Here is a 25,224-nt window from a genome sequence, read left to right as displayed (position 1 = left end):
TGTGGTCTTCTGCTGCAAGGTTGGACGTGTTGTGCATTCAGAGATGGTATTCTGCATACCTTGGCTGTAACGAGTGGTTATTTCAGTTACTGTTGCCTTTCTATCATCTCCAACCACTCTGCCCATTCTCCTCTGACCTCTGACATCAACAAGGCATTTCCGTCCACACAACCCCCGCTCACTGGATATGTTCTCTTGTTGGGACCATTCTCTGTAAACCCTAGAGATGGTTGTGCGTGAAAATCAGCAGTTTTTTAAATACTAAGACCAGCCCGTCTGGCACCAACAACCATGCCACGTTCAAAGTCACTTAAATCCCCTTTCTTCCCCATTCTGATGCTCGGTTTGAACTTCAGCAAGTCGTCTTCACCACGTCTAGATGCCTAAATGCATTGAGTTGCTGCCATGTGATTGGCTGATTAGATATTTGTGTTAACAAGCAATTGAACAGGTGTGCCTAATAAAGTGGCCGGTGAGTGTAAGTCTAATGCAGTGAGGGCCAAAGTGCAAATGTACTACGGAGTATTAGGGCCACATTGAGGAAAAAACATCTGAGATTTACAGAATAAAGTCAGAATATTACAAGAATAAAGTCATAACTTTACGAGAAAAAAAGTCGTAATATTATGAGAATAAAATTGTAATATTACGAGAATAAAATTGTAATATTACGAGAATAAAGTCATAACTTAACGAGAAAAAAAGTCGTAATATTACGAGAATAAAGTAGTAACTTTATGGGGGGAAAAATCGTAATATTATGAGAATAAAGTAGTAACTTTACGAGAAAAAAAGTCATAACTTTACAAGAAAAAAAGTCGTAATATTACGAGAAACAAGTAATAACTTAACGAGAAAAAAGTCAGAATATTACGAGAAAAAAGTCATAACTTTATGATATATATATACAGTATATATATATTGTATCATAAAGTTATGACTTTTTTCTCGCCTACTTTATGTATTAGTAGCCTACCTATCAAAGTATTTCAGAAACTTTAAGTTCAGTATTATCTTTCCGTGGACCCAGCCATGAAACTAATTCTGTGTCAAAATGAAGCCCTGTGACTCACAGACTAATTGCCTGAGATGAGCATCGACCCACACCATCATCCACTCCAGCTGTGCGTAAAAGCCCTTGTGCACAAATGGAGCGTTAATGTGGCGCACCATCAGAGAAGACACGCTGTTTGGTTCTCTCCATCAGCATCTACAATAATCCAGCAGCGAGTCAGACTACCTGCACACACATATATAACATACGCTGTAATCCAGGCGGAAAGCATTCAGCTTTTGGGTGACATTACGCACGGTTTGCAATGATGGAGCTGGTTAAACTGGTTCTGATAGTTGTGCTGCTTCTGACAAATGTTTTCTGCCAAGAAATGGATGTTGACAACTGGAGAGAAGACACCGAAGAGGTAAGACTTATAAAAACTTATTTATTCCATTGTTTCCACAAAAGATTTTTTTATTATTATTATTTTCTTTTTATTGTGTTATAAAGTGATTACAAAACAAGTGAAGACATGTGCAGGGACATATATAATATATATATATATATATTATACAGAGAAAGACAAATAACAAAGTACAAAACTAAAACAACATTAAACTAAAACAACACTAAACTAAAACAACACAAGGGGATAAAAGCAGGTTGAAGAATGTGTGTGTGTGTGTGTGTGTATGTGTGTGTGTGTGTGTGTGTGTGTGTGTGTGTGTGTGTGATGTGGATAATGGATGTGTGTTTGGCATTAAATGAGGCTAGATGGTCATATATGACATATATTTACTCTTAAACACATACAGACATCCTTCCTTTTATGTGTAGAGCATAGGGGGAACAAAAACAAAACAAAAACAAAATAAATGAGTAAAATATATAAATAATACAGTATATACACATATATATTAATATGAATAATGATGATGATGATGATAATAATGTCAATAACAATAATAATACCAACACTTACAATAATAAGTGAGATAAATAAACAAGTAAATAATAACAATAATAAAGAAAAAAAATGTTTTAAGTTAATTTGAAGGTCATATATAATTATAACTGTGTATACAAAAGACACAAAAGATTTCTGATAGAAAAGTCTTCACTGAAATACAAAATAATTTATGATAATTGTCTTTTTTGGATTAGAAGCTCTCGGTGAGATGATTTCTTTGACCAACAATATTTTTTGTACAGAGTTAAAGAGATAATCTAGTAAATTCTTTGTATTATTTTTTGTCTCATACAAGAACAAATGGCCAAACTCTGATGTAATTCAAGATATGTTAGTGAGAATGACCAGAAAACCAGGACCACGCCAATATCTTGGACTCATGGGGAAGAAAAACTCTGGTAGGGAATTATTAATAACGTAGTTTACTGTATTTATGTTAAAGACTGCTGCACTCAGGTCTAATTGTATTTCTTTCCTCCAAACAGCAAATACGCAGACAGCACGTAAACGTAAGTATTATTCTCTTGCTTGAAAATAAATAATAAAATAAATAAAATAATAATAATAAATATATATATATATATATATATATATATACATATATATATGTATATATGTATGTATATATATATATATATATATATATATTTGAAGTGACAATGTATCATTTTAAAGGATGTTTTCATTCACAGGGCATAGATTTAAAACCTTTGTGGGTCTGATGGGTAAAAGGAGCTTTGAGGATCAAGGTATGAAACCTCCAACACTGACATTAAATATACTGGAGGGAGGAAATCTGCCTGGTAACCGCTGATGTCATCCCTGCAGGAGCCCAGTGAGCTGCACAGAAGATTGAGGATATCTGCGTTTGTTCTTTTACTTTGTTTGATTTCAGACTGACAATTTTTTTTTGTATTTGTAATTGTTTCATTAAATATGTCACATTTAACAGTGGAGTTTGACACAATTGCCAATGCTGAGAATCTTTAGTCAGACGGTGCCATCTAGTGTTGAAATAAAATGATGGAAAAACTGGTCTGGAAACGTTAAATGCATCACTAAATGAAACTTAAAGGGAAACTACGCTCATTTTCAAAATGCATACATGCTATTCCTATGGTCTAAGACAGTCCGAAAAATATTAGCAAACATGAACAAACTCTCTTAAATCCAAAAACTGGAGCGCTTAAACTCAAATTTTTGATGTCATCAAGATGCTAAAAAGTGTGGAGCTGCTCCATAGACAATGAATTGGGAAAGATGTTGGAGATTACACTGAGAGCACTCAGGGGGATGTTCTGAGTATGTGGGAACATTTTCTGTTTCACAAGATAACACTACAACACAATAAAGCTCATTTGGGTATAGAAAAGAAAACAAACATTCTGTGGTTCCACAAAATCAGGTTACGTCCGAAATTCCACATTAACATGCTATTTAGCACGCTAAAACAGTATTTGAGATATTTTAGTATGTCCGAAACCTTATTATTACTATTTCCGGTGACAAATTACAGTATGCAACACTGGACACTACGGCGGCATAAATATCCCACAATGCAATGCGGTAGTTCATAATGGCAACGGACGTTGACGAAGAGCTCTGTGACTTCAGTAACGCTTCAATTTAACTGCAAGTATAAGATGTCACCTTGCTAAGCATAATATACATTTAAAATTAGTTCAGACTTTGATTCTCCCGTTTTGGCCACATGAGATTGGAATGGGTTACCATGGTTACGCGTCTCCAACCAGCAAGGATGCTCTTAAGAAGTGACAACATAAATTACAGCTGAAAAGAAACATACTGTTTATTCACGCAAAAGTATGTTGAACGATAGCACACATATTGGGTATGTAGTGTATAGTATGTGATTTCGGATGAAGCCTCAGTCTCCCAGTCATTGTCTATGGAGCAGCTCCAGACTTTATACTTGATGACATCACAAGTTTGAGACTGACTTCTCTGGTTTCTGGCTTTGCGAGAGTAGCTCACAAATATTGATTGAACTTTCCTAGGCCATGGAAATAGGATATTGGAATTGTTACTTTAGGTGGTGTTCCCCTTTAACAGTAATATTTAAATATAAAAACAGTATCATGTAAAACAAAGAGAATGTATCATCGCTTCACAAAAAGTGTCCACACCAGTTTTCATAATGAACCCATCTCACTCCTCAGTATCATCACAGGTTTATTAAGTGACTTTGTACAATACAAATGAAAAATAAAATTAAAAATACAGAGATGGAGTACATAGCCAAAGCAAATTGCGGTGTTGACTCTTCATTTTCCACAGATCGTTACCGCAGAGTGATTGAAATATTGTTTTTTTTTCTTTAAAGCATCGATGGATCACTGTTCTCTGTGAAAGAGTGTTTCTGTTAAACAGTGGACGCTGCTCTCAAGTCTCTGAGGATTTTCTAAACATACAAAAGAAGTTATTACTTCGGCTGGCTCGGTGTATATATAAAAATAAACTAAAGTGAAATATAACACTTATGACGTTATAAATGGTGGTCCAAGGCTAGTGGAAATAGCTAAACACAGAGGAGAAAGAAAGCGTTACATTTCAGAAAAAAAACCCATTTTTTAAAATCTATAAAAAAAGGCCCAAGGTGCATTTTATTGTTTTTCTTGGTTTTCCTGTTGACACCTATTTCAGTCGCACTGACAGGAGGGTTAAAGGTTTATCAGATACACTCAAAACAAAAAGGATTAGTTAATGCCTTGTCCTCTTCTTACTTTAATACACGAAGGAAGATCAGGTTAATGTTCATATACGGTTACTTTCATTTTTCCTGTAAACAAATAGAATTCACCAGAACTTGATTGTACAACAGTCAGACATGATTCATGGGGATTTTTTTTTTGTCTTTGCTCTCCATAAAACTGTACACATCAGTCATTTAAAAGCAACCTTGGGGTGAAAAAAGAAAGAGAGCAGCAAATAGGGGCGGGGACAGTATTCAGTTATAACAACAATAATAATAATAATAATAATAACATCAATAATAATAATAATAATAATAAAAATAAGAATATGGGTTTGGCCGTTCTGAAATGTTTTTTATTTTTTTTATGCTTTGATGATGAGTCCCGAGGCAGCGTGGGGGGGGGAGGCTCTGTGGCGGTGGATCTGACCGTACATTCAGACCCCCTCCACCTCCTCACACACCCATAATACCCCCAGTACCCCCTCTAGCGGCTGGGAGCAGGAGCACAGCTGTGCTGGCAGACAGAGCAGGGACAGGAGACAAGGAGGGTGGAATGGGGGGTAGAAAGGGGGAGAATGAGAAGGAGAAAGAGGAGGAGGAGGAGGAGGAGCAGGAGGAGGAGGAGGAGGAGGAGGAGGAGGTGGGTGATGTCAGTGCCACACACTGGTGTCCTGACCGGCAACATTGGCAAACAAAAATAACTCGAGTTGGGGTGGTCCTGCCGACTGTCTTTTAAAAGATCTTGCCTTTCTTTTTGTTTTTCTCCAGAGTCCTACGGGAGACGAGAGACAAACACACATATATACTGTATAATCAGAGGCAATGTTTTAAACAATATTTAATTAGCTCTACCTGTAGCAAATAGATGCACAGCGCCTCGTGACGCTGCTGTTGTTTGTAGCATAATGTAAATACGCAGCATTCCTATTGCAAAGAATTCTTATAACAACAAAAATGTGAACATAGCGGTTGCTTAACTTCAGCATGACAGAGACAGTCATAACTTGTTACACAATAAATAAAAAACAAGGAAGTGCTGAATGTATGAATGCAAGGTGCTGCTTCAACGGACAGTTTTTCAGACCTCCAGAAGAGCAGAGTGGAGCTCCGACACTGAGGGAATCACCAGTATCTATAATATAACTAATATCTATAACTAAACTGTCAGACTGTCTGTCTGACAGTTTAGTTATAGATATTCTGTCAGCCCATTTTTTAAGCAGAGAAAATTCGATCTATCCTTCTGCCAACAGTCAATATTTACACATCCCATCCACTTCGTTTTAAACACTGCACAGCACTTTCATTTTTAAACATATATTTGACATATTTTACATTGTAAATTTCTGTTGTATATTTATGATTCTTGTCTTTTGCAGTACTTGTTTTTTTCTGTTCTCTTTCTATGTGTATTGTGACTGTTCTGCACCAAAATACAAAGGCAAATTCCTTGTATGTGAAAACTTGGCAATAAACACGTTTCTGATTCTGCAGAAGTGTCAGACGGCCACACGGTGCCACTACTCTATATTAGCCCAGCATTTATCTTCCACTTAATTTTAAGGTTGATGTCAATCTCATAGTGCGTGATGAATCGGTGCATGGTTTAGGAGTTTAAGTGCTTGGGTTTGTTAATATAGACGGCTGAACCATGAACAGTGTGACGGTGAGTGTCAGTTGTACTAGTGCAGCTGGTAACATAAATTTTTCAGTCAAATCGTGCAAAAAGTGATACAAGCACCAAATGTGGCATGATGATTGCCGAGGGGACACTAAGCAAATATATAAACGATTGGCCACTTGAAAATCCAAGATGGATTTTCAAGATGGATTTCAAGACGGCCGCCAAATTGACCTGCTGAAGATGATTTCTCTCATAGAAATTCATCTACTTGGTCGATTTGAGTGATCTTAGTGTCAAATTATGTGTTTTCAATTTCAATGATTGTGATGTAGAATTATATGTTTTCTGGTATGCTTGATCTAATTTGTACAGCTTTAACATCCTCCAATACATTTTTTCTTACTTTTTGTCTGTCCGGTGAGTCTTTGCTTTGCGGTGTTCGCATGGCTCAATAGGATTGTAGGCCTACTGTTGTAGATATCAATAGCTGCTGTTGCCATAGGTGTAGGGGCTTAGTGGTAATGGTAATACCTTTGTTTCAGAAGTCAGCCTCATCCTCCAGGATGGACTACTGGCACTGGTCCTCACTACTCTCTCAACTCTCACCTATGGCTCCTAGAAGTGCTAGTGCACGGCAACGGCCACACCTTGGAACACCGTGTTGGCTCACGGGATAAACTAGGTGAGGGTAGCACACATAGAGTCTCTGTGTGATGTCTAGCTCCAAACATTTCATAGAGTCAACGAATCTGCCATCTTTACCCTTTACCCAGTTAAAAATTGTTAAAACTATCCAAATTAGATCCAGCATGATAGAAAAACACATAATTTGACACCAAGATCACTCAAATCGACCAAGTAGATGGATTTCTATGAGAGAAATCATCATCAGCAGGCCATTTTCAAGATGGCTTTCATCTTTGGATTTTCAAGTGGCCAATCGTTCATATTTGCCAAGTGTCCCCTCGGGGATCATCGTGCCAAATTTGGTGCTGGTATCACTATTTGCATGATCTTTCCACTATCTGCTCTGCTATACCTGGAGGCCTCCAGTTTCTGCTGCTCCAGGCGCTGCTGGACCTCCCAGTTTGCTCTCTCCTCCTCGAACACGCGTCTCTTCTCCTCCAGCTCCCTGTGCTGAGCCTCCAGGTTCTTCTTCATTTGCTCGTGACGTCGCTGAAGCTGCAGAGAGACGGGACAGGACAGAGGAGAACGTCGGTAATTTGTTTCTAAAAGCAATGTCACACATGCAGTCAAAAAACTGAACACAGCACTGCAAAACATGTGGACTACAGAGCTTTTTACACAATACAGTACCCTCTTCAGTAACACTGGTTTCCTAGTTTTATTTGATGCCTGTATCTTCACTCAAGCTTTAAAACGGAGCACGCTACAACCTAAAAATCGCAAGTTGCATAAATGCGTTACAGAAATTAGTGGCGTTAAAACAAATTTGCGTTATTATCACGTTAACTCTGAGAGCCCTAAATAAAACATATCAGTGGTTCCATCAACAGATATTGTTTAATACAGACATGATCAGTGTGCATGTTACACACATGTGAATTCTAACTCTAAATAAGTAAAACACAAAAGAGGAAACTTGCAAACGGAACCATCCATTTACACAATTCAACAACACACTCATTAAAGCTCACTCACACCTCTAACTGCTGAAACACGTCAGCACAAGAGGAAGGAAGGAGCTCAGACAGATGAGTAACTTCACAATACCGCAGTGTTCATTCAACCAGGTGTGTGTGTGTGTGTGTTTGTGTGTATGTGTGCGTGTGTGTGTGTATGTGTGTGTTTTACCTCTGCTTCAGAGTCTTTGAGCTTCTGCACTTTTTCCTTGACTTTCATCTCAAACACCTGCTCCATCTCCATCTCCATCTTCTTCATCTTAGTCACATGCTCTCGCCTCTCCTCCTCCATCTGGGCCAGGGGACTCCTGCACGGGGAGAGATGGAGCGCACACACACACATTTAGATCAGCACTACAGAGCATCACAGGCATCGGTGTACTCAGCAGTTTGATGATACATTGTGAACAGTAATGTCACCCGTTATTAGAGTTGTCACGATCAGTAGAATTTCAGTCTTGAGAGTATAAAACTGAATTTAGTGTGTTTAACCTCTTTGACCCAAATCTTATTTTAGCATTTCCTCTCCTCTTGAATATGTTTGCGTGCAGATAAAAACGGAGCATGAGGAGCATGTTTTACTTTCACCAAACAGGTCAGAGTAAAATATGCCACGATTTTTCTCCAAGAGCTGACAGACAGACGACAAACTGACTGAAATCTGTCCAGTAGGATTTCTATACAAATCTCAGACTGTATCGTGACAACATTAGCCCTAATTTCCCCGAGAAATACATCACGTCGGGGGAGGAAACAAGAGCGAGAGGTAAAGTTTTAGGAATGGCGGGATCCAACAAGGCTCTGACAGGAACAGGAAACCAAACCAACCATGAGGCTTTTCTGAGAGGCAGAGGAAGAAAACAAAAGCTGATGCAAAGAACCTGTGAACACTGACTGTTAGTGCAGGTGGTGGGTTAAATGTTAGTAAAGCTCGTCAGGATGTTTCATTAAAGTGTTAGTGTACAGAGACCCGACATGAAAGTTGCTGGTTTACAGTTACATTCACCTCATGCCAAAATGTTCTATGTTGTAGCTTTAAGTAATTTCAGCAAAATGTTTATGGCGTCCGTCTTATAATCACTCTTAACCACTACATACATTTCATGTAGGCAACAGGTCTCTGTTTAGGCTCCAAGTGGGGCTAACGGCAAGTGGAAGCAGCAATGAATACACATAGTGGAAACAGTTAAAGGCTTTGTTGTTGGGAAAAGAAATGAAGGCATCACATTCATAGCTGTCAAACTACATTCATAAGTGAGGCAATTCACAGTTTTTCTCCCGCTGTTCCTGGAAATATCTACTGATAGGGGGAAGACGAGGTGGGAGAAGCAGACCTAAGTCAACAAGGAGGGCAGAAAACACCCAAATGCAGGCAGCGAGGGAGAGAGGAGGAACAGGAGAGAGAAATGAACATCATACACAAGGGTCTCAAAAATAATAGAAAAAAAAATACCACTTACATTCCTTCACCTGTGTCATGTCTAAAAAACACATACAACCAAAACACACACGCACACACACGCAGACACACACACACACACACACACAGCATGCAATAATGAGGTCATGCACTAAAATAAAAACTACAGACGTGTTTCTGTGATTTCAGCTACTTTTTCACTGCAAAGCTTGGAAAAAATAACACTGTGGGCTTTGTGAGCTGGGTGTCAAATACATTAGCAGAGATGGCCAAATGTTGAGCTGTGTGTGTGTGTGTGTGTGTGTGTGTGTGTTAGCATGAGCAGTGTGAGGCCTCTGTTCAGCTGTAGAGCTGGAATTAGCTTAGTGAGTTAGCCGTTTGCTTGTGTCTACGTGAATGAGAAAGCAGCGTGGTGCTTTGATTGAAGATTTATGAAGATTATGATTTTAATGCGAAGTAGTGCAGTGAGAGGCTGCAACGAAAGCAAAAATCACTGAGTGTTTGTCAAACATCACAAACAGAGAACGAATGGACGATGAATGAACTCCCCCCGACTCAGACTTTTCCACTTAGCTGAAACCTAAATACCTGAATAAATTAGGATAGGAGTAAATAGTGAGACAACAACTCAGCCATCTGCAATCACTTTCTACAGACCACATGTCAGTCTGGTTGCTTTATCGGGATTTTTCTGCAGGTTCACCAAGTTAAATTTAAGTTTTTTAAGACCCGTAACCAGCAATCCAGAGTTCCTGTTCTATTCTACACAACCTAGGTTGCAGGTCGTTGGATAACATTACTTAGAAGTGAACCTATCCTGCCTGCCTCGAGTACAACTCCTGTCTCTAATGTTGTCCAGGACTTACTTGGTGCACAGTTGACCTTTAGCCCTGTTGTTGTCCACTCCGTTGTAGGTGACAGCAGCCAGCTTCCTGCTGCGGTAGTTTTCGTAGTGGACGTTGTTTGTCACGTCCTTCAGGTCCTGCATGTGAGTTCTGGGGAGGGACGACAAAGAATTCAAAATATTTACAAAATGCTCTGAGTAATGTTTCAACTGGTCTTTCAGCTACAACACTATCCAAGTTGAACAATAACAGATATTCATTTATATCTTATATTATAAGAAACCACATTAACAGTCTGTTTATTTATTGCCTAGTTGATTAAAGTGTTTATTAACTGTAAATCGGTTTCTTTCAGTACCTGATGAGCATATCCCTGAGGATGGTGAAGTCGCAGTGGTCACTGTTTTCAACTAGAATGGAAAACAAGAAGTCAGTGAGACAATTATCAGAAAAAAATATATGTGACCTTGTTTGTACCTCAGACACCAAGGACTTAAACAAGCAGGGCAACGTGGGAACATACTGTAAGTAATGTTCAGTTCCTTAGCTTAGATATTTTACACAACATTCTAATCCGTATTTTTCACTGTGGTAATATTTCAGTAACTAAACACTCATACCTTCTGCAACCCCCCAGGGGTATTGTCTCCCTCTGACCCTCTTGCTGTTCACCTCGATGATGGTGTTGCTTCCTACTACAGCCAGTGGCAACTTGTCCTAGCAAAACAAAAACATGTGGCGTTATTAATACGTTAAGTGTATGAGTATCTGGGTTTGTAACAAAGCAGCACGTGTATGTAATATGACGCCCCCAGGTTGACATACGGTACCTTTATCTTCTTCACCAGCCTGTTCTCTTCTTCGTCATCTGTCTCGGGGAACTCGTAGATCTTGATTTTATGCTCTTGGATTTCCCGCATGATCTAGCAGGAAAAGGTGAGATCTTTTAGTAACCTCCTGGCAGAGCTAATTGGAAATGGCTAAACAAAACAACGCCATCAGGGTGCGACGGCTGCACCCCAAGATAAAAATAGCTCCAACTTTTGGAACGTAGCAATGTGCACCGCATGTCATGTGACGAGGAACAACCGATCACAGCAAGCAGATATCTTTACTTTCTTCTGTAAATATCAGTCTACGGTAAATATATGGAGGAGAAGTTAATAATTTTAGTGCAAAATTGAGCAGTAAAGCTACTATGAGGGATTTACGGTGCTGGAAATCTATTTCTTTGTTTAGTTCTTTGTTTAGAGTGAGGCTTACTGATAAATTACTGCATCTTCATCATATGTGCTTCAATCTGTGTTTTTATGGAAGTTTGCGGCACACGGCCCCGCGGTCTCTTGCCTGTATGCACGGCTGCATGTAAACGGGAATATTAGTGGAATATTAATTTTCATGAGCAATGTAAACAGCTTAGGAGGAATATTGTCTTTTGCAGAATAAGGGCAAAACCCAGAATATTTTGTGCATGTAAACGTAGTCACTGAAGGTTCTACTGTTACTGCATATGTTCCTAATTTAAATGAATTTCAAACAACTCAAACTTAGTATGACTGGTTAAAAGATGTTGCTGTGTGTGTGTAATAAAGCAAGATATATCACACAAAAGCACACTGCAAAATGGAACTGTTTGCAATGTTCCATCTTACAAGAACTACTTATTCATCTTTCTTTTTGTATTTATGTGTATGTATACTTCACAGAAAACCTTCCACACAGTGCGGCGACACCGTTGTACAAACAACTGTAAAACCAAACAGGATCTACTATATTTGGCTTTGCTTCGTGATGCACACTCTCACCATCATACCGATGACCACAGTAAAAAAAAAAAAACGCTCTCAGATACTTTTTCTGCAGTAGTATGCAGCTGTGGAAACCACTGACCTGTTTCTTGAACTGTTGGCATTCCTCTGGGGTGAGGGTGTCTGCTTTGGCGATCAGCGGGATGACATTGACTTTCTCATGCAACCGTTTCATGAACTCAATATCCAATGGCTTCAGTCTGCGTGGAGATAAAGACACAGTTTGTAGCTCAACTGGATACGGCAACCAGCGTAAAAAACATTTTGAATTGCCCTGTACCTTGAACTTAGTATTGATATCTGAAATCTGTCTAGCACATTTAAGTACAAAATAATGAAATAAACTGTTCTTACTCCTTCTCATCATAGGAGTATAGGAATTCTGGATTTACATTTGATCATGTTTCTTTTGGGCTTCCTTAGACAACACAAGGATAAGTAGAGCTATCCCAAATAAAGAAAAGTATCTGTAACACTGCATTACTGATGTTTGTAATGTTGAGAAAATGACGTGGTAGTCGTGAAAAAGCGACGCTATTCATGGCTGTTTTTGAGCTGAATAAATAACATTTCACATCACTGATTTATTGAGTTAAAGTTTTACATTTAACTTTGTATTTTGTTATATATTCATCTTCATTTGATTCTTTGAGGGCACAGTGGAAATATCCCTCTGAGGTGATTTCTGCCTCGAAGCAGAATCTGATGCTGTTAGTTTTGAGAGTGGGATGTTTGTCATGTCGCCAACAGCCAGGCAGGTCAATTTACAGCACAGGGTTGCACCGACACTGAACCTGAATGCAACAGCTGATAGCAACTGATTTTATCAGAAAGAAGAGCAAAAATAAAAACTATTTCACCGGTTCTCAATTTATCAGATTAAAAAATGCACTGAAGACTAAAAGCATCATTAAATACCATCAAATAATGACAACTGGTCCATGGAGCAGTCACATAAAGTGCACATCAGCAAACCCTTTGTGGTAGTACACATCAAAAAACACCACAACACTGATGGTTGATATCAATATTTCATACCTGTATTATATCAGCAATATCTATCTTAATAAAACACACTAAGTTATGTATAAATGACATTAAAAAACAGCCCTGAAGGTCTGGAGTAGAGCTGCAACGATTTGTCAACTATTAATCTTCAACTATTTTGATAATCGATTAATCGGTTTGAGTAATTTTTTATGGAAATAAATATCTAAGTTGTCTGATTCCAGCTTCTTAAATGTGAATATTTTCTGGTTGCTTTACTCCTCTATGACAGTAAACTGATTTTCTTTGAGTTGTGGACAAAACTAAGACATTTGAGAATGTCTTTTCACCATTTTCTCACAATTTATAGACCAAACAAATAATCCAGTAATCGAGAAAATAATGGACTGATTAATCGACAATGAAAATAATCGGTAGTTGCAGCCCTAGTCTGGAGTTTTTACTGCTGCACAAACTGACCAGAAGAATTTGCTGCTGTCAAGCTACATTGCAGAAACCCCAAAAAACATCAACCTCAGTGTGATTCAGCACCCGTCAGGCTATGTGAAACATGTCCCTGAGAAATCTCTTTACTGAGAGGGAACCAATATCAACCCTAAACAAGCACATTTCCCAAACTGTTTTATACAAAAAGGGTGACGATATTTTGTGAGAACGAAAATAATCTAGCAAAAATGAACATGAGACAATGTATATAAGGGCTGCATAATTTAAAAAAAATATCTAATAGCGATTATTTTGACTGACATTGTAATTGCAATATGATTTGCGATATTAGAGGGATGATATTTTTATACATCGTTATTCTCATTTTCTCTGACAAACATTAAAATCATTATGGTGTAATTTTTGCAGGGACCTGTACCAAACAAAGATGTTTTCTTAAGTCTGTAGAATATGATGTGTAGGCCAGGACATCTCTGCAGCACCACAATATTTAATTTAAAATTGTATTTTGCCACACATTTTGCCTTTAACAAATATTGCAATTTTAACAAGTTCTGCAATTTGAAAATTGCCGTAAGCCACATTGCGATTTTGATAAAATTTCAATTAATTGTGAAGCCCTTACATATATGTAAAAATCACAACAAACTGAACAGAAAAGAGAGTATTTTGTTATATTGGGACTGCAACTAACAATTATTATTTATCAATTAATCTGCAGATTATTTTCTCAATTAATCTGACAAAATTCCAGAAAACAGTGACAAATTCCTATCACAATATTCCAGAAACCTACAGTGATATCAAATGTCTTGATTGTCCGAACAGTCCAAAACACAAAGATATTCACTCTATATACTGTGTCAGTCCAAAACTGAGAACATTCTCTACTTACAGATGTTTGCAATATCAGAAAACCTCTCTCATAATTGGGTTGAACCACAGTTTAGGGAAGGTCATGTTTAACGATTTAACAGAGACTGATGTGGGTGATATTTTCCTTAATGAGTCACCGTCCTCAAACCTCTAAGAAAACCCAGACACCAGAATTCAGCTGAGAGTTCAATGTTCACAATCTCTCAGTGTTGGAGGTCATTGTGCTGCTGTGTGAGAGCAGTCAGCTGGTGTTATGAGGGGACGCTGTATGTGTGAGTGTGTATGAGGACATGTGCTGCCCATCCTCAAGGCTGAAGTACAGCTTGTGTGGGTACAGAGGACAGGCTTGTACAAACACAATGTCTCACAGTGGACGGACGGGCCGAGGAAGAGGAAAAAAAACAAGGAGAGAGGAGGACAGAGGCTTCTTCGCTGTTTACAGTAAGTCATGTCAACAGCTTCAAGGACATGTGAGCACACGGTGGACATTTGCATATACTGTACACAAATTAGGTAGCTCCATACAGCAGACAAAAACAACACTATCCTGCCCTACAATAGCAAACAGCATAGGCTCGTTTTGCCCTTCAAGTAGGGGCAAGCTTTCATATTAGCATCATTTTTAAACCCATACATGCATTTTAATGTGTTATTAACCAAATACCAGCAATGGCTTTTTTTTCAGGGCAGGAAATAACCTCTGAAGTTTCTCAACTTCTACTACTCCCACACTTTCTGCTCTTCGACTGAATAGTGCATCACGCAAGACACGTAGACCTCTTTAAAAGGAAGATGAGATGAGTAACTGCAGAAGACCTGGCGGCTTGTGAATAATAAACATTACAGTTAAAATTCCACACAGTCATCTCTTTATGAAACATTTGGCGATCAGTATCATCAGCTGGGCATTTTGCCAGCGTCTCTTTTCCCTTTTTACAAGTTTTAACCCTTATTTTGCAAGACAAGCAGTCTCACGTTATCATTTACAGCAATGGCCTGGGGGGGGAGTAGTGGTAGGAGATAGAGTAAGACACATTTACTGCACCACTAGGGCTGCAACTAACGACTATTTTCATTTTTCAGTAATCTATTGATCATTTTCTCGATTAATTGATTCGTTGTTTGGTCTATAAAATGTCAGAAAATGGTGAATTCAAAGGTGATCAGTGTTTTCCAAAGCCCAAGATGATGTCCTCAAATGTCTTGTTTATGTCCACAACTCAAAGATATTCAGTTTACTGTCACCGAGGAGTAAAGAAACCAGAAAATATTCACATTTAATAAGCTGGAATTTTGACATTTTTTTCTTACTCAAACAGATCAAAATAACTACAACTATCAAAATAGTTGATGACTAATTCAATAGTTTGTCAACTACAGGTGTCATGGTTTCAATTCTAAATCGGGAATCGATCAAATTAGCTTCCGATCTCGATCATTGAAAACAAAAGCAGGACCTGTGATTATTTAATTTTTCATCACCCCCGCCTATTACCGTGTGTCCGAGGAAAAATACAGCTTGACTAAAGAAAAATCACAATTACCAGCACCATGCTCTTATCAGACGCATTACATTACAAACCCTAACAAAAGTTACAATTGAATTTTGGAACATATAACAGCACACTTAAACTACTCAGTCCAGCACTCAGGACTAGGCAGGCATGATGGGAAATGTGGGCCGTCCCTGTCGCTACGATACTAGGGCAGTTCCTGCAAATGCCCAAAGAGGGTGGAAAGAGGAGATGTCCCGCGCCATCAACGCGTCATATCTTTGGGGTACAACACATGCGCAGTAAAATCTGGTCTGCACTCGCTGAAATTGAGCGAATCGCAACGCACGACCGCAGCTCCAGTTACTCTTCGCATATCTTATATCCCGTACCCCATGACCCATGTCCGCCTGTGTCCCAGCCTCTTTCAATAGGCCCTGCACATACCTATGGCATTTTACACTGCGTGAATTAGCCTAGTGGATAGCAAACTTTAGTTAGTTAATTTCATTACTCATCATAGCTCTTCTACTCTTACTTGATTTAACATTAAGTCACTGCATCTCCACCGCTTTCAGCTGACCAGCACGTTTTTTCAAGTCAACATTGTTAAATCAGAGCAGCTGATATTGGTAGCGAGAGCAACAAGCTAGCGGGCTGCCGAGCACCGTCTCTCTGCTCTGCTCACAGACTGTCCAAAGCTCTGCCCTCAACAACAAACAGTGATCAGAGGAGAGAGGGGAAAAAAGAGGAGAGAAACAAGCTTGACAGTAAATGACAACAAAACCGTATTTTTGTAGATTACAGCACACTTGTAATGCACTGCAGAAGGATTTAGGTTTTGTTTTGTGTAATGAGTATGTACTGAGGTGGGTCACAGATAATATTGAGAAGATGCAGCTTTTTATATTGTAGACTGTAGTTGTCTGATTTTTGACGTTCAGTTCTCTTTTTAAAGAAGAATTTGAAAGTGTGAAAGTCAAATCGTGACACCCCTATAGACAACTAATTGATTAATCGCTGCAGCTCTACTGCACACTCAGGAGCTGCCTGGCATGACCACAGCTTCATGCCATTGGCCACCAAGCTGTTCCAGAAGCAGTGAGGAGTTCAGCGCTTTGCTGATAATGCTAAAAGGAGGAAGAGGAAGAGCTTTACTGACTGTAAACTCCAGTCACAAACCGGCTTCTGTGACCTTTGGGGCACTTTTGACCGCTCATTTCCCTCATTACACTATTTGTGACTCATTTCCTCTCACGGTTCCCCCTTCCACTTCAGAACGTTTCCCTTCTCGAGCCCTATTCATTCCCCACATCCATCTCCTTGTGCTGAAGCAACAATTCAAGAGCTTGATTCTCACTGGCGTTCTGAATAAAAGCGTCCACGATAAAAAAGTATTAATTGACTTATGAATTTGTCTCCCAGACTCACCCATGTCCCGAGGGGGCAATGAAGTACAGGCAACAGTGGATTCGGCTGTCAGGCATCTGTCGTCTGTTCACCCGGGATTCTGAGTTCAGGTAGTCTTCAAACTTGCTGTCTATGTGGTCGATGATTGGCTGCCAGCTGCATAATATACAAATGACAGCTTCCGTTAAGAGACAAATCCCCACAAAGACCCAGAACTCCCTTGAATTAGGGATGGTGAAGAGGCTTTTAAGGATTATAAATGATGAATATTATCTGTGCTGAGCTGAAGTTGTGGCGATCCTTACCAGTTGCTGTTGTCGACGGCATCTCCGAACCCCGGGGTGTCGACTATTGTGAGCAGCAGCTGGACGCCGCCTTCCTTTATTAAAACTTTGGACTGCTCCACCTGGCACAAGAGAAAGAATAAAGGGCACATTGTGTTTACTTCTGCCTACAAACTGTGCCTTTGAAACCAAACCGTTTAATCAATAATACTAAAAATGAAAACACAATATGAAAGGAGGAGTGTGAAATCATTATCTCATCAACTTTAGCGTCGCAGATCATATATTTTACATTAAAAAAAAAAAAACACTCAACACTAGCAGCATGTAGCAACACGCCATGTCACACTGTGCTATTAGCTAACTATGCTGAGAAGCCAGAAATACACACAAGCATCTGCAGACAGCAATGCTGCCAGTCAGGAGCCAGACAGATAAAGTGCAGCACTTGAGACACTCGAGATTCAGGACAACGTTGTGTAATTAGGGAAGACGAAGATAAAGGAATTTATGGCAGGAGCGGACAGTGAGGCTGACTGGCTTGTTTGAGTCATCATGAGAACCAAAGGTTTTACTAATGCACGTCTTAAAGAGTCAATCAAACGTCATCATCACAATATACAAATAAATCTAAAAGTAACAGACACTTTTCTCACCAAACGCCATAATTCTCTTCTCCTTACAACATGATGATAATGAGGGATGAGTAGCTATTTCTGTGTTCTTTGTTGATCAGTTTGCATGATGTAACAGTGCATTCATGTATGTTGTCTTTATAATACGTTATGTTTGTTAATGGTCCAGTTGCTGCTGTAACCGTTAACTAGCAAGCCAAGAAGTTTAATGTTACTGTATTGATCTTAGAAGACTCTAAGGCTACATCCACACTAATACATTCTCCTTTTAAAACGGTGTTTTAAAGCGAAAACGATCTCCGTCCAGATGAGCGTTTTAGCGCCGTTTCAGAAATAATCTCTGTCCATACTACCACGCCTGAAAACGCATATCACATGACCATTCACGTACACTGGGCATGCGCGTGCCGGCGTAAACAGGAAGCAGATTTACTGTTGCTGTAGGACATAGGAATTGTCGCAAAGCCTCCCGCGCATAGTAGCATTATAAAATGCAGAATTTAACTGCACAACAGCTGCTAGCATAGACAACAAGGTCAGCAACGCTTGTAATTCGTTATCCATGTTGAAATTAGCCAGTGGTAGATGAGGTTGAAGTTATTTCTTTCATTCCGGAAAAGGGACAAGTGATAGGGGCATGACGAATCAGGGAAGGACACGTCATGACTGATAAGACCCGATCAAATAGCAAAAGTGAGTGACTGCGTCATTGTTTTCAAAAGGTCTCCATTTCTGCCCGTCTAGACTAAAACGCAAACCCGGAGTTTTAAAACTAAAACGGGGTGAGCAGCGTTTTCAAACATCTCCGTCTTACAGGCTCGAAAGTAGTAGTAGTAGTAGTAGTAGTAGTAATGTGGACACAAAGGCATAAATGTAGCAAAAGTTATCCGTTTTAAAACTAAAACATATTAGTGTGGATGCAGCCTAAGCAGTGAATTTATTTGGGAGCTACATAGTTGAGAACACATTGAAATAAATGATAATTAAGTTGGCATTTATGTCATTAACACAGATGTACTATGAGACAGTAAACAATCCTGTCCTGGCCACATTTTCAAATAAAAGGTCACAATTATGGTTTGAATAGCTGCCAAAGCTGTTGGTGGGTTGGAGAATCTTACCAGCCACGACCACGAAGTGCAACAGCATTTCAATGACATTTCCAACTCTGATATTTGGTCTACTTAGTACTGCATTAAAAAAAACTGTCTATTTTACTTCTGTGTATCTGGGTTTTGTTTTTGGCTAACACTGCAGGTGTGTTTTAAACAATGTGTGCAACATCTCAGCTAAGAGATAATATAAATTTGTCAAAAATGTACCTGCACAGTCTTTTTGATTCGATGTGAAGGTCCAGGATACTCTCCTGAATACAGGTCTGTTAGGAACAGTGAGTTGATCAACGTGGATTTGCCCAACCCTGACTCACCTGGAAAAACACAAAAAGGAAGAGAATTCAGTATTTCAGGAACAGTGTGACCTGTACTCTTCATGTTATTGTTAGAAAGTTGACCAGACTGTAAAGCATTGCATTACTTGGAATAGAATATCTTGTATTATATACACACAAAGATGACTGTTGACATCCTAAAGACAATCAAAGGCCATGTGTCGGTCTGGGGATGAGACTGACATTTGCCCAAGAAGACATTAATCCATTTGGGTTAACAGTTAAAAGGCTACGGAAACAACACGGACAATGGCTCTTGTTATGTGCAGCTGACTGGCTGTGTGGTCTGGGAGGCTTCTCAAGCTTGGTTGGCCATTGTGTGCCCAGTTTCCAAGCTCCCAATGAAAAGAATCATTAGTGGAAACGACCACTGACACTGCCTGCCTTGGCTGACGGCCACAAGTCAATATTTAACGAGCCACCATTTACACCAGAGCTACAGTCAAAGGGTAATGTGTGGAGCTCGCACTGTAGCATTTGTTTTGTCGTACATTTTATGCGTGGCATGTAACTATGTACTATGGGTATGCGCTTGTTAAATTTACTGCAGTGTGAAGTGATGACAGGCCTGTGCAATGAGCTGCTCTGCAATCTGTGAAGTGAACAGGTTGTCGGGTCATGTGTTTCATGAGGCATGGGCAGGCGTGCCAGTCACTGCTGGTAATACCAGTCCCATCTCTCTCCTTCCCTTCCTCTTTCTTTCATCCTCTTTCACACCACACTGGTGACGCATTGCGTTGCACGACGGGGACATGTGGGCTCGCAGCTCATCAGAGCCAAGAAAAGCGGAATATTGTGTGTGTGTGTGTCCATGCAAGAGGGTGATACCATAAAAAACAATGGCAAGCATTTAACTACCAACGAGCCCAGAGGACCTCCTCTACTGTCCTTGTTGCTAGATGCAATGCCATTTGTGTCTTTTCTGAAATTATTCCCAAAATGAAGCTATTTGTTGCAAACACATTGAAGCATTCACACAAGCCCCAGGGGACCACTTGGTCCACATCCAGCAGCTTTTACAGAGGACACTGCAGAGAGTGGAAGCAAGCAAAATCCAAGTGCCTTGTCATGAGGATGCTCTAATGTGATGCACCTAATAATAGCAATAAAAAGGCAGCACACTGACTTTTAACTTAAGTGTATCAGCAGTACTGTAAGCAAAACGCCTGTAGAAGCAAAGTGTTGTAGAACGCAATGGGAGATGCGCTATTCTTAGAGGCATGCTGGGTAAATTCTGTCAGTCCCACCACAGGAAATGGTTTTGACCCGAGGAAACATTTTCCCTCCAAACAGGGACTGATCAGCCGAGGAGGATCTTGGCTGAGTGTCAACCACCACATCCAGACATTTTTTTAAAAGAATGCCTCCCATTTTTGATTCGCTGAGTGCAGCTCGAGATAAATCCATCCCAAATGTTTCTGTTCTGGCAGACACTGTCAAGGACCTGACATCAAGATTAATTAGAATAACAGCAATGCAATGGTCCCTTCCTTTCTGACTCAGCAATTAACACTACAAAGCTGGGGGCATGTCCCTTGTGTATAGATATGACTGTGCACACACACAATCTCTCTTTTTAAAAAAAAAAACTGCTAGTGAAGGACTTTAAAATGCCAACCGCAACAAATACAATGAAATGATTCATATAAACGAAGAGCAAACAGAGGGCTGAGCAGCGTGTTCTTACCCACGACCATCAGGGTGAACTCAAAGCCCCTCTTGACAGACTTCCTGTACACTTGGTTGGGGAGGCTTGCAAAGCCAACATATCCTTCCAGATTCTTTTGCTGCTGTAAGACAGTAAAAAAAAATACACACATTAAATCCACAAAGAAATCTAATCCTGCTGAAGCTTAAAAAAAAAGGAGCTTTTATCGCCCTATTCCCACGCTGCCAAAACTGAAATATACTCCCAGTCTTTTAACCACCTGAACCCTAATGTTCCCCTCCAGTAGATTTGAAGTTAGACAAACATTGTTTCCAACAGTGTTCGACAGCTTCATTCCAGTTTTCATTACATTCATTACATTACACTGAGTAAAGTATTCAAATTAGAGTTGTTACCATACCAATACCAGTATCGGAAATGTGTCCGTGCTAGTGGGGAGTGTAACGGTAGTCAGAGCGGGGAAAAATGTCAGCCATTTGGCAATATTTCAGTGGAAAATCCAACAAATGAAACGGCGATATGTACAGTATGTAAGGCTTCCGTTTCGAGGGGCAGCACTAGTGTTGCCAAGTTCCATTGGATTCATTCTCTGTATGTATTTGTTCATGTTTTACAAAGGGTTTAACCTGAGCCAGGCCATACAACAAAGATAGTAATCATCTCACATCCATACATGGTTAGTAGCGAGGACCGATCCGCTTGTATCGGATCGGTATTTGGTATAGACAGATACTGCAAGTTCAGGTATCGGTATCGGGAAGGACAAAATTATATCGCAACATCTCTAATTCAAATCTAAAAAGATGACATCATTAAATCAAATGGATATATTCTAGATGTGTTGAGCACGTTTAAATTGTAATTAAGGACACAGTTTTGAGGTCTTGACTAAAAATTTAAAATAATATTTTGCAGAGCTGCATGACACTGGTTGTCTGTACTGAAAGATTGAAAATAATAAAAATACTGTCCAGTTATTTAGGTAATTTCAATACTTACTGTTTGCACTGCTGTTTTGTGTAGATCAATGTGACATGGTCCCAATGAGCAGGAAAAGCCAGCGTTTCCAGGGTCAGAAAGCAAAGGGAGAGAGCACAAAAACAAAAAAAGCAACAGAGAATCAATTTCAGGCCATCTGACAAGCAAACCATTCTGTCTCCAGAATCAGTTTCCCAAGCTGAGAAGCCTGAGGCAACATGATTCATGATCTGGGCTACTGTAACAACACAGACACTTGGCCAGTGTGGTACATGTTCCACTCCACTTGCTCCTTTAATGTCAGAAGCACCATAAAGCAAGGCCCATTCACTGTTGCAGCTTTTTCTTTTTGCCCGTGGCTAGGAGAGGATTTCTGCCTCTTACTCTGGAGCATCTCCTGCCAACCAAAAGCCGCCCACATGTCTTATGTGTGACACTATGACTTAATATGTGGATTTGCCTACAGGATGTGAAGTTTAATCCCAGCAGCATCCTCCTGCTTCAGTTTATGAATCACTATATATTGGGTTTGGCAATAAATTGACTAGCAAGCCACCACCAGTCATCTTTTATCACAGCTGATTTTTTTTTAATCTAAAAAAGCTGAGAGGAAATTGCGTTAACTGTCATTTTTAAAATGACAGCTGTCTTGTTTCCTTTCCGGCAATGTCTGACAAGTCAGTCTGCCAAAGGAAGTGGTGACAGGAGGAGGACTATTTGTCAGATATTTTAATAGTGTTTGAGTTTGTTGTTTCAGTTTGAGACGAACACCAGGTACAGTATTCTGATTTAAAAAGGGTCACACAGTCTGAAGCCAATGAACTTAAAAAAAAAAAAGTCAAACATGATCTCTGAGGTACTAGATCCACTGTAATCCAGATTAGATGGAAGCCATGCCCTCCTTATGCCTTGGCCGTGACACATCTTCCAGCTCTCTGGCTTTGTTTGCCCTAACCTAGATGCTCCAATCATGGCAGTTTAAGCAAATTATTGATCACACACACACACTAATGCAGCCCCCCATTCTAGGCCACACAAATGACAGAAAAGTGGTCGTTCTCCCCCCTTTTGAAAAGAAACAGATGTACTGCTATCTACAGTGATTGTATTTTTCATACTGTGGGAATATTTGACGTGTCCCCCCTCGACACAAAGCGCCTGGGTCAGTCCTTCATGCTGGTAGCCATCAGGCTCCACAGCCAAGGCGGACCTCCATACGAGAACTATGAGGACTTTAAGAACTTTAAACATGCACTATCTGCAACCATCTTGGACTCTAACCACTGGCGCACTTTACACTTAATTTACACTATACATCCTATATACCACTTTATAGACTGTACAATAAATAAATGTAATATTTACATATGTGCATACTATATTTATTTATTGACGGACTGTACACTCTATGTTCACCCATTCACTCTGTATCTTTTATATCTCTATTATTGTTTTTATAATTTTTGTATACCTTTACCTCTCCTGTGTTTCACTCTGTTTGCTAATGTTGCTGCTTTGACACCTGAATTTCCCTCCAGGGATTAATAAAGGTTCATCTTATCTTATACAACCAGCACTGCTCCCAGTAGACCACTTACACACCAACAACTGACAATAACCTGATATTTTGGAATTTAATTTCATTCTCACTGTGCAATATCATTTTCCACTTGTGCAATTTTGTTAATAGTCTGTCAATTGACAATATTATATATCATATTTTGTTATACTTTGTTTAGCTCTTTTTTTTTTTTACTGTGTTAGCTGATGCATCTTGTTTTTTTGCACTATCCCCTTTGCTGCTGTACACTGAACATTTCCCCACTGCTGGTCTAATAAAGGAATATCTTATCTTATCTTACGTTAAGATATACGTCAAATATTCCCACAGTATGAAGAATACAATCACTGTAGATAGCAAGTACATCTGTTTCTTTTCAAAAAATGCTTCTTTAAAAGGGGAGAACGACCACTTTTTACTAGCAATTAGACTAACTAGCTAACTATGTTGGATTAAACAGATTAATGCATGTGAGAGCTGTAGTGGCTGTGTATTAGTCTGTTAGGCATTTGTTTACGTTAAGATATAAGATAAAATGAACCTTTATTAATCCCCCAGAGGGAAATTCAGGTGTCAAAGCAGCAACATCAGCAAGACAAGAAGAGTAATGATTGAAAGCTCCATAACAGCATCTAATGGACTACTCAACTGTAATATTTATTTGATCATACATTAACAAAATTGCACAAGTGGAAAATGATATTGCACAGTGAGAATGAAAAGCAAAAGCCTAACAGCCACTACAGCTCTCACATGCAGTAAATTAGCATTAATCTGTTTAATCCAACATAGTTAGCTAGGTAATTGCTAGTATAATTGTAGACATGCTTTGAAAAAAAACAATTATAATGTCACCTTAGCATGTTTGTGTTTTTTGTTAGCTATTAACACACACAGATTTAGTGAAATGCTTTGCTAAAGAGCTGACTAAAGGCAGGAAATGACTCTCCCGTTAGGTTCTGCAGCCTGCTAGCAGCTAGGCTAGCTGTTAGCTGCTAGTTAGCTTTCAGCCCCTCTAACTGGAGGCGGTGGACTGGGCGTTGGTTGCTCAGACAACAAGAAGCTAAATAACGGCACGTTAGCGACGTTATTAAAAAATACAATCCAACACAAACAACCACAGTTTGTGTGTTTACAGCTCAGGCTTCTGTGTATAAATGTTAACAGTAAACTGAGTGAAGGAGTCTCTCACCCATAACGTTGAAGCTCCCTGCCGCCTCAAACAACCCGATGATCATTCAACTAGCAGACATTCCCACTTCTAGCTGGAGCTACGCACTACGAGGCTGCGTAGCGGCTACCGCGCTCAACGTGCTTACGTTGGAAATCTGACGTAAATTCTACGTGAATCACAAAGGGAGGAAAATTATCAAGTATCGCGATAACGTGT

The 25,224-nt window shown here is 39.5% G+C and overlaps 2 protein-coding genes across 7 annotated transcripts; one reads left to right on the top strand and one right to left on the bottom strand.

Annotated features, from left to right (window-relative positions):
- Positions 1-250: 250 nt before the first annotated feature.
- LOC141778552 (protachykinin) lies at positions 251-2,810 on the top strand. Its single transcript, XM_074652888.1, has 3 exons — positions 251-1,421; positions 2,263-2,365; positions 2,660-2,810. Exons 1-3 carry the CDS (start codon positions 1,320-1,322, stop codon positions 2,779-2,781), a joined length of 327 nt encoding a protein of 108 aa, XP_074508989.1. The 5' UTR covers positions 251-1,319; the 3' UTR covers positions 2,782-2,810.
- Positions 2,811-4,147: 1,337 nt separating this feature from the next.
- Positions 4,148-25,166, bottom strand: septin7b (septin 7b). 6 transcript variants are annotated; one of them, XR_012596098.1, is made up of 15 exons: positions 25,007-25,166; positions 21,314-21,407; positions 19,499-19,605; positions 17,563-17,663; positions 17,279-17,413; positions 12,106-12,223; positions 11,046-11,138; positions 10,836-10,932; positions 10,574-10,625; positions 10,237-10,365; positions 9,411-9,431; positions 8,123-8,258; positions 7,347-7,489; positions 6,839-6,985; positions 4,148-5,455 (listed from the first exon to the last, which is right to left on the bottom strand). XR_012596098.1 is itself a non-coding variant. In XM_074652879.1 (14 exons), the coding sequence occupies exons 1-14, from the start codon at positions 25,070-25,072 to the stop codon at positions 5,416-5,418; spliced, it is 1,332 nt and encodes a 443-aa protein (XP_074508980.1). In that variant the 5' UTR covers positions 25,073-25,165; the 3' UTR covers positions 4,148-5,415. The 6 variants fall into 6 exon arrangements, 4 of the variants coding, with proteins under 4 accessions (XP_074508980.1, XP_074508982.1, XP_074508981.1 ...); XR_012596099.1 differs by lacking the exon at positions 9,411-9,431 and having other exon boundaries at positions 25,007-25,165; XM_074652879.1 differs by lacking the exon at positions 6,839-6,985 and having other exon boundaries at positions 25,007-25,165.
- Between the last annotated feature and the right edge of the window lie 58 nt (positions 25,167-25,224).

Source organism: Sebastes fasciatus, chromosome 12 (assembly GCF_043250625.1).
Source record: "Sebastes fasciatus isolate fSebFas1 chromosome 12, fSebFas1.pri, whole genome shotgun sequence".
NCBI classification, from domain to species: Eukaryota; Metazoa; Chordata; class Actinopteri; order Perciformes; family Sebastidae; genus Sebastes; species Sebastes fasciatus.
This window is presented reverse-complemented; position numbering and strand designations above follow the sequence as displayed.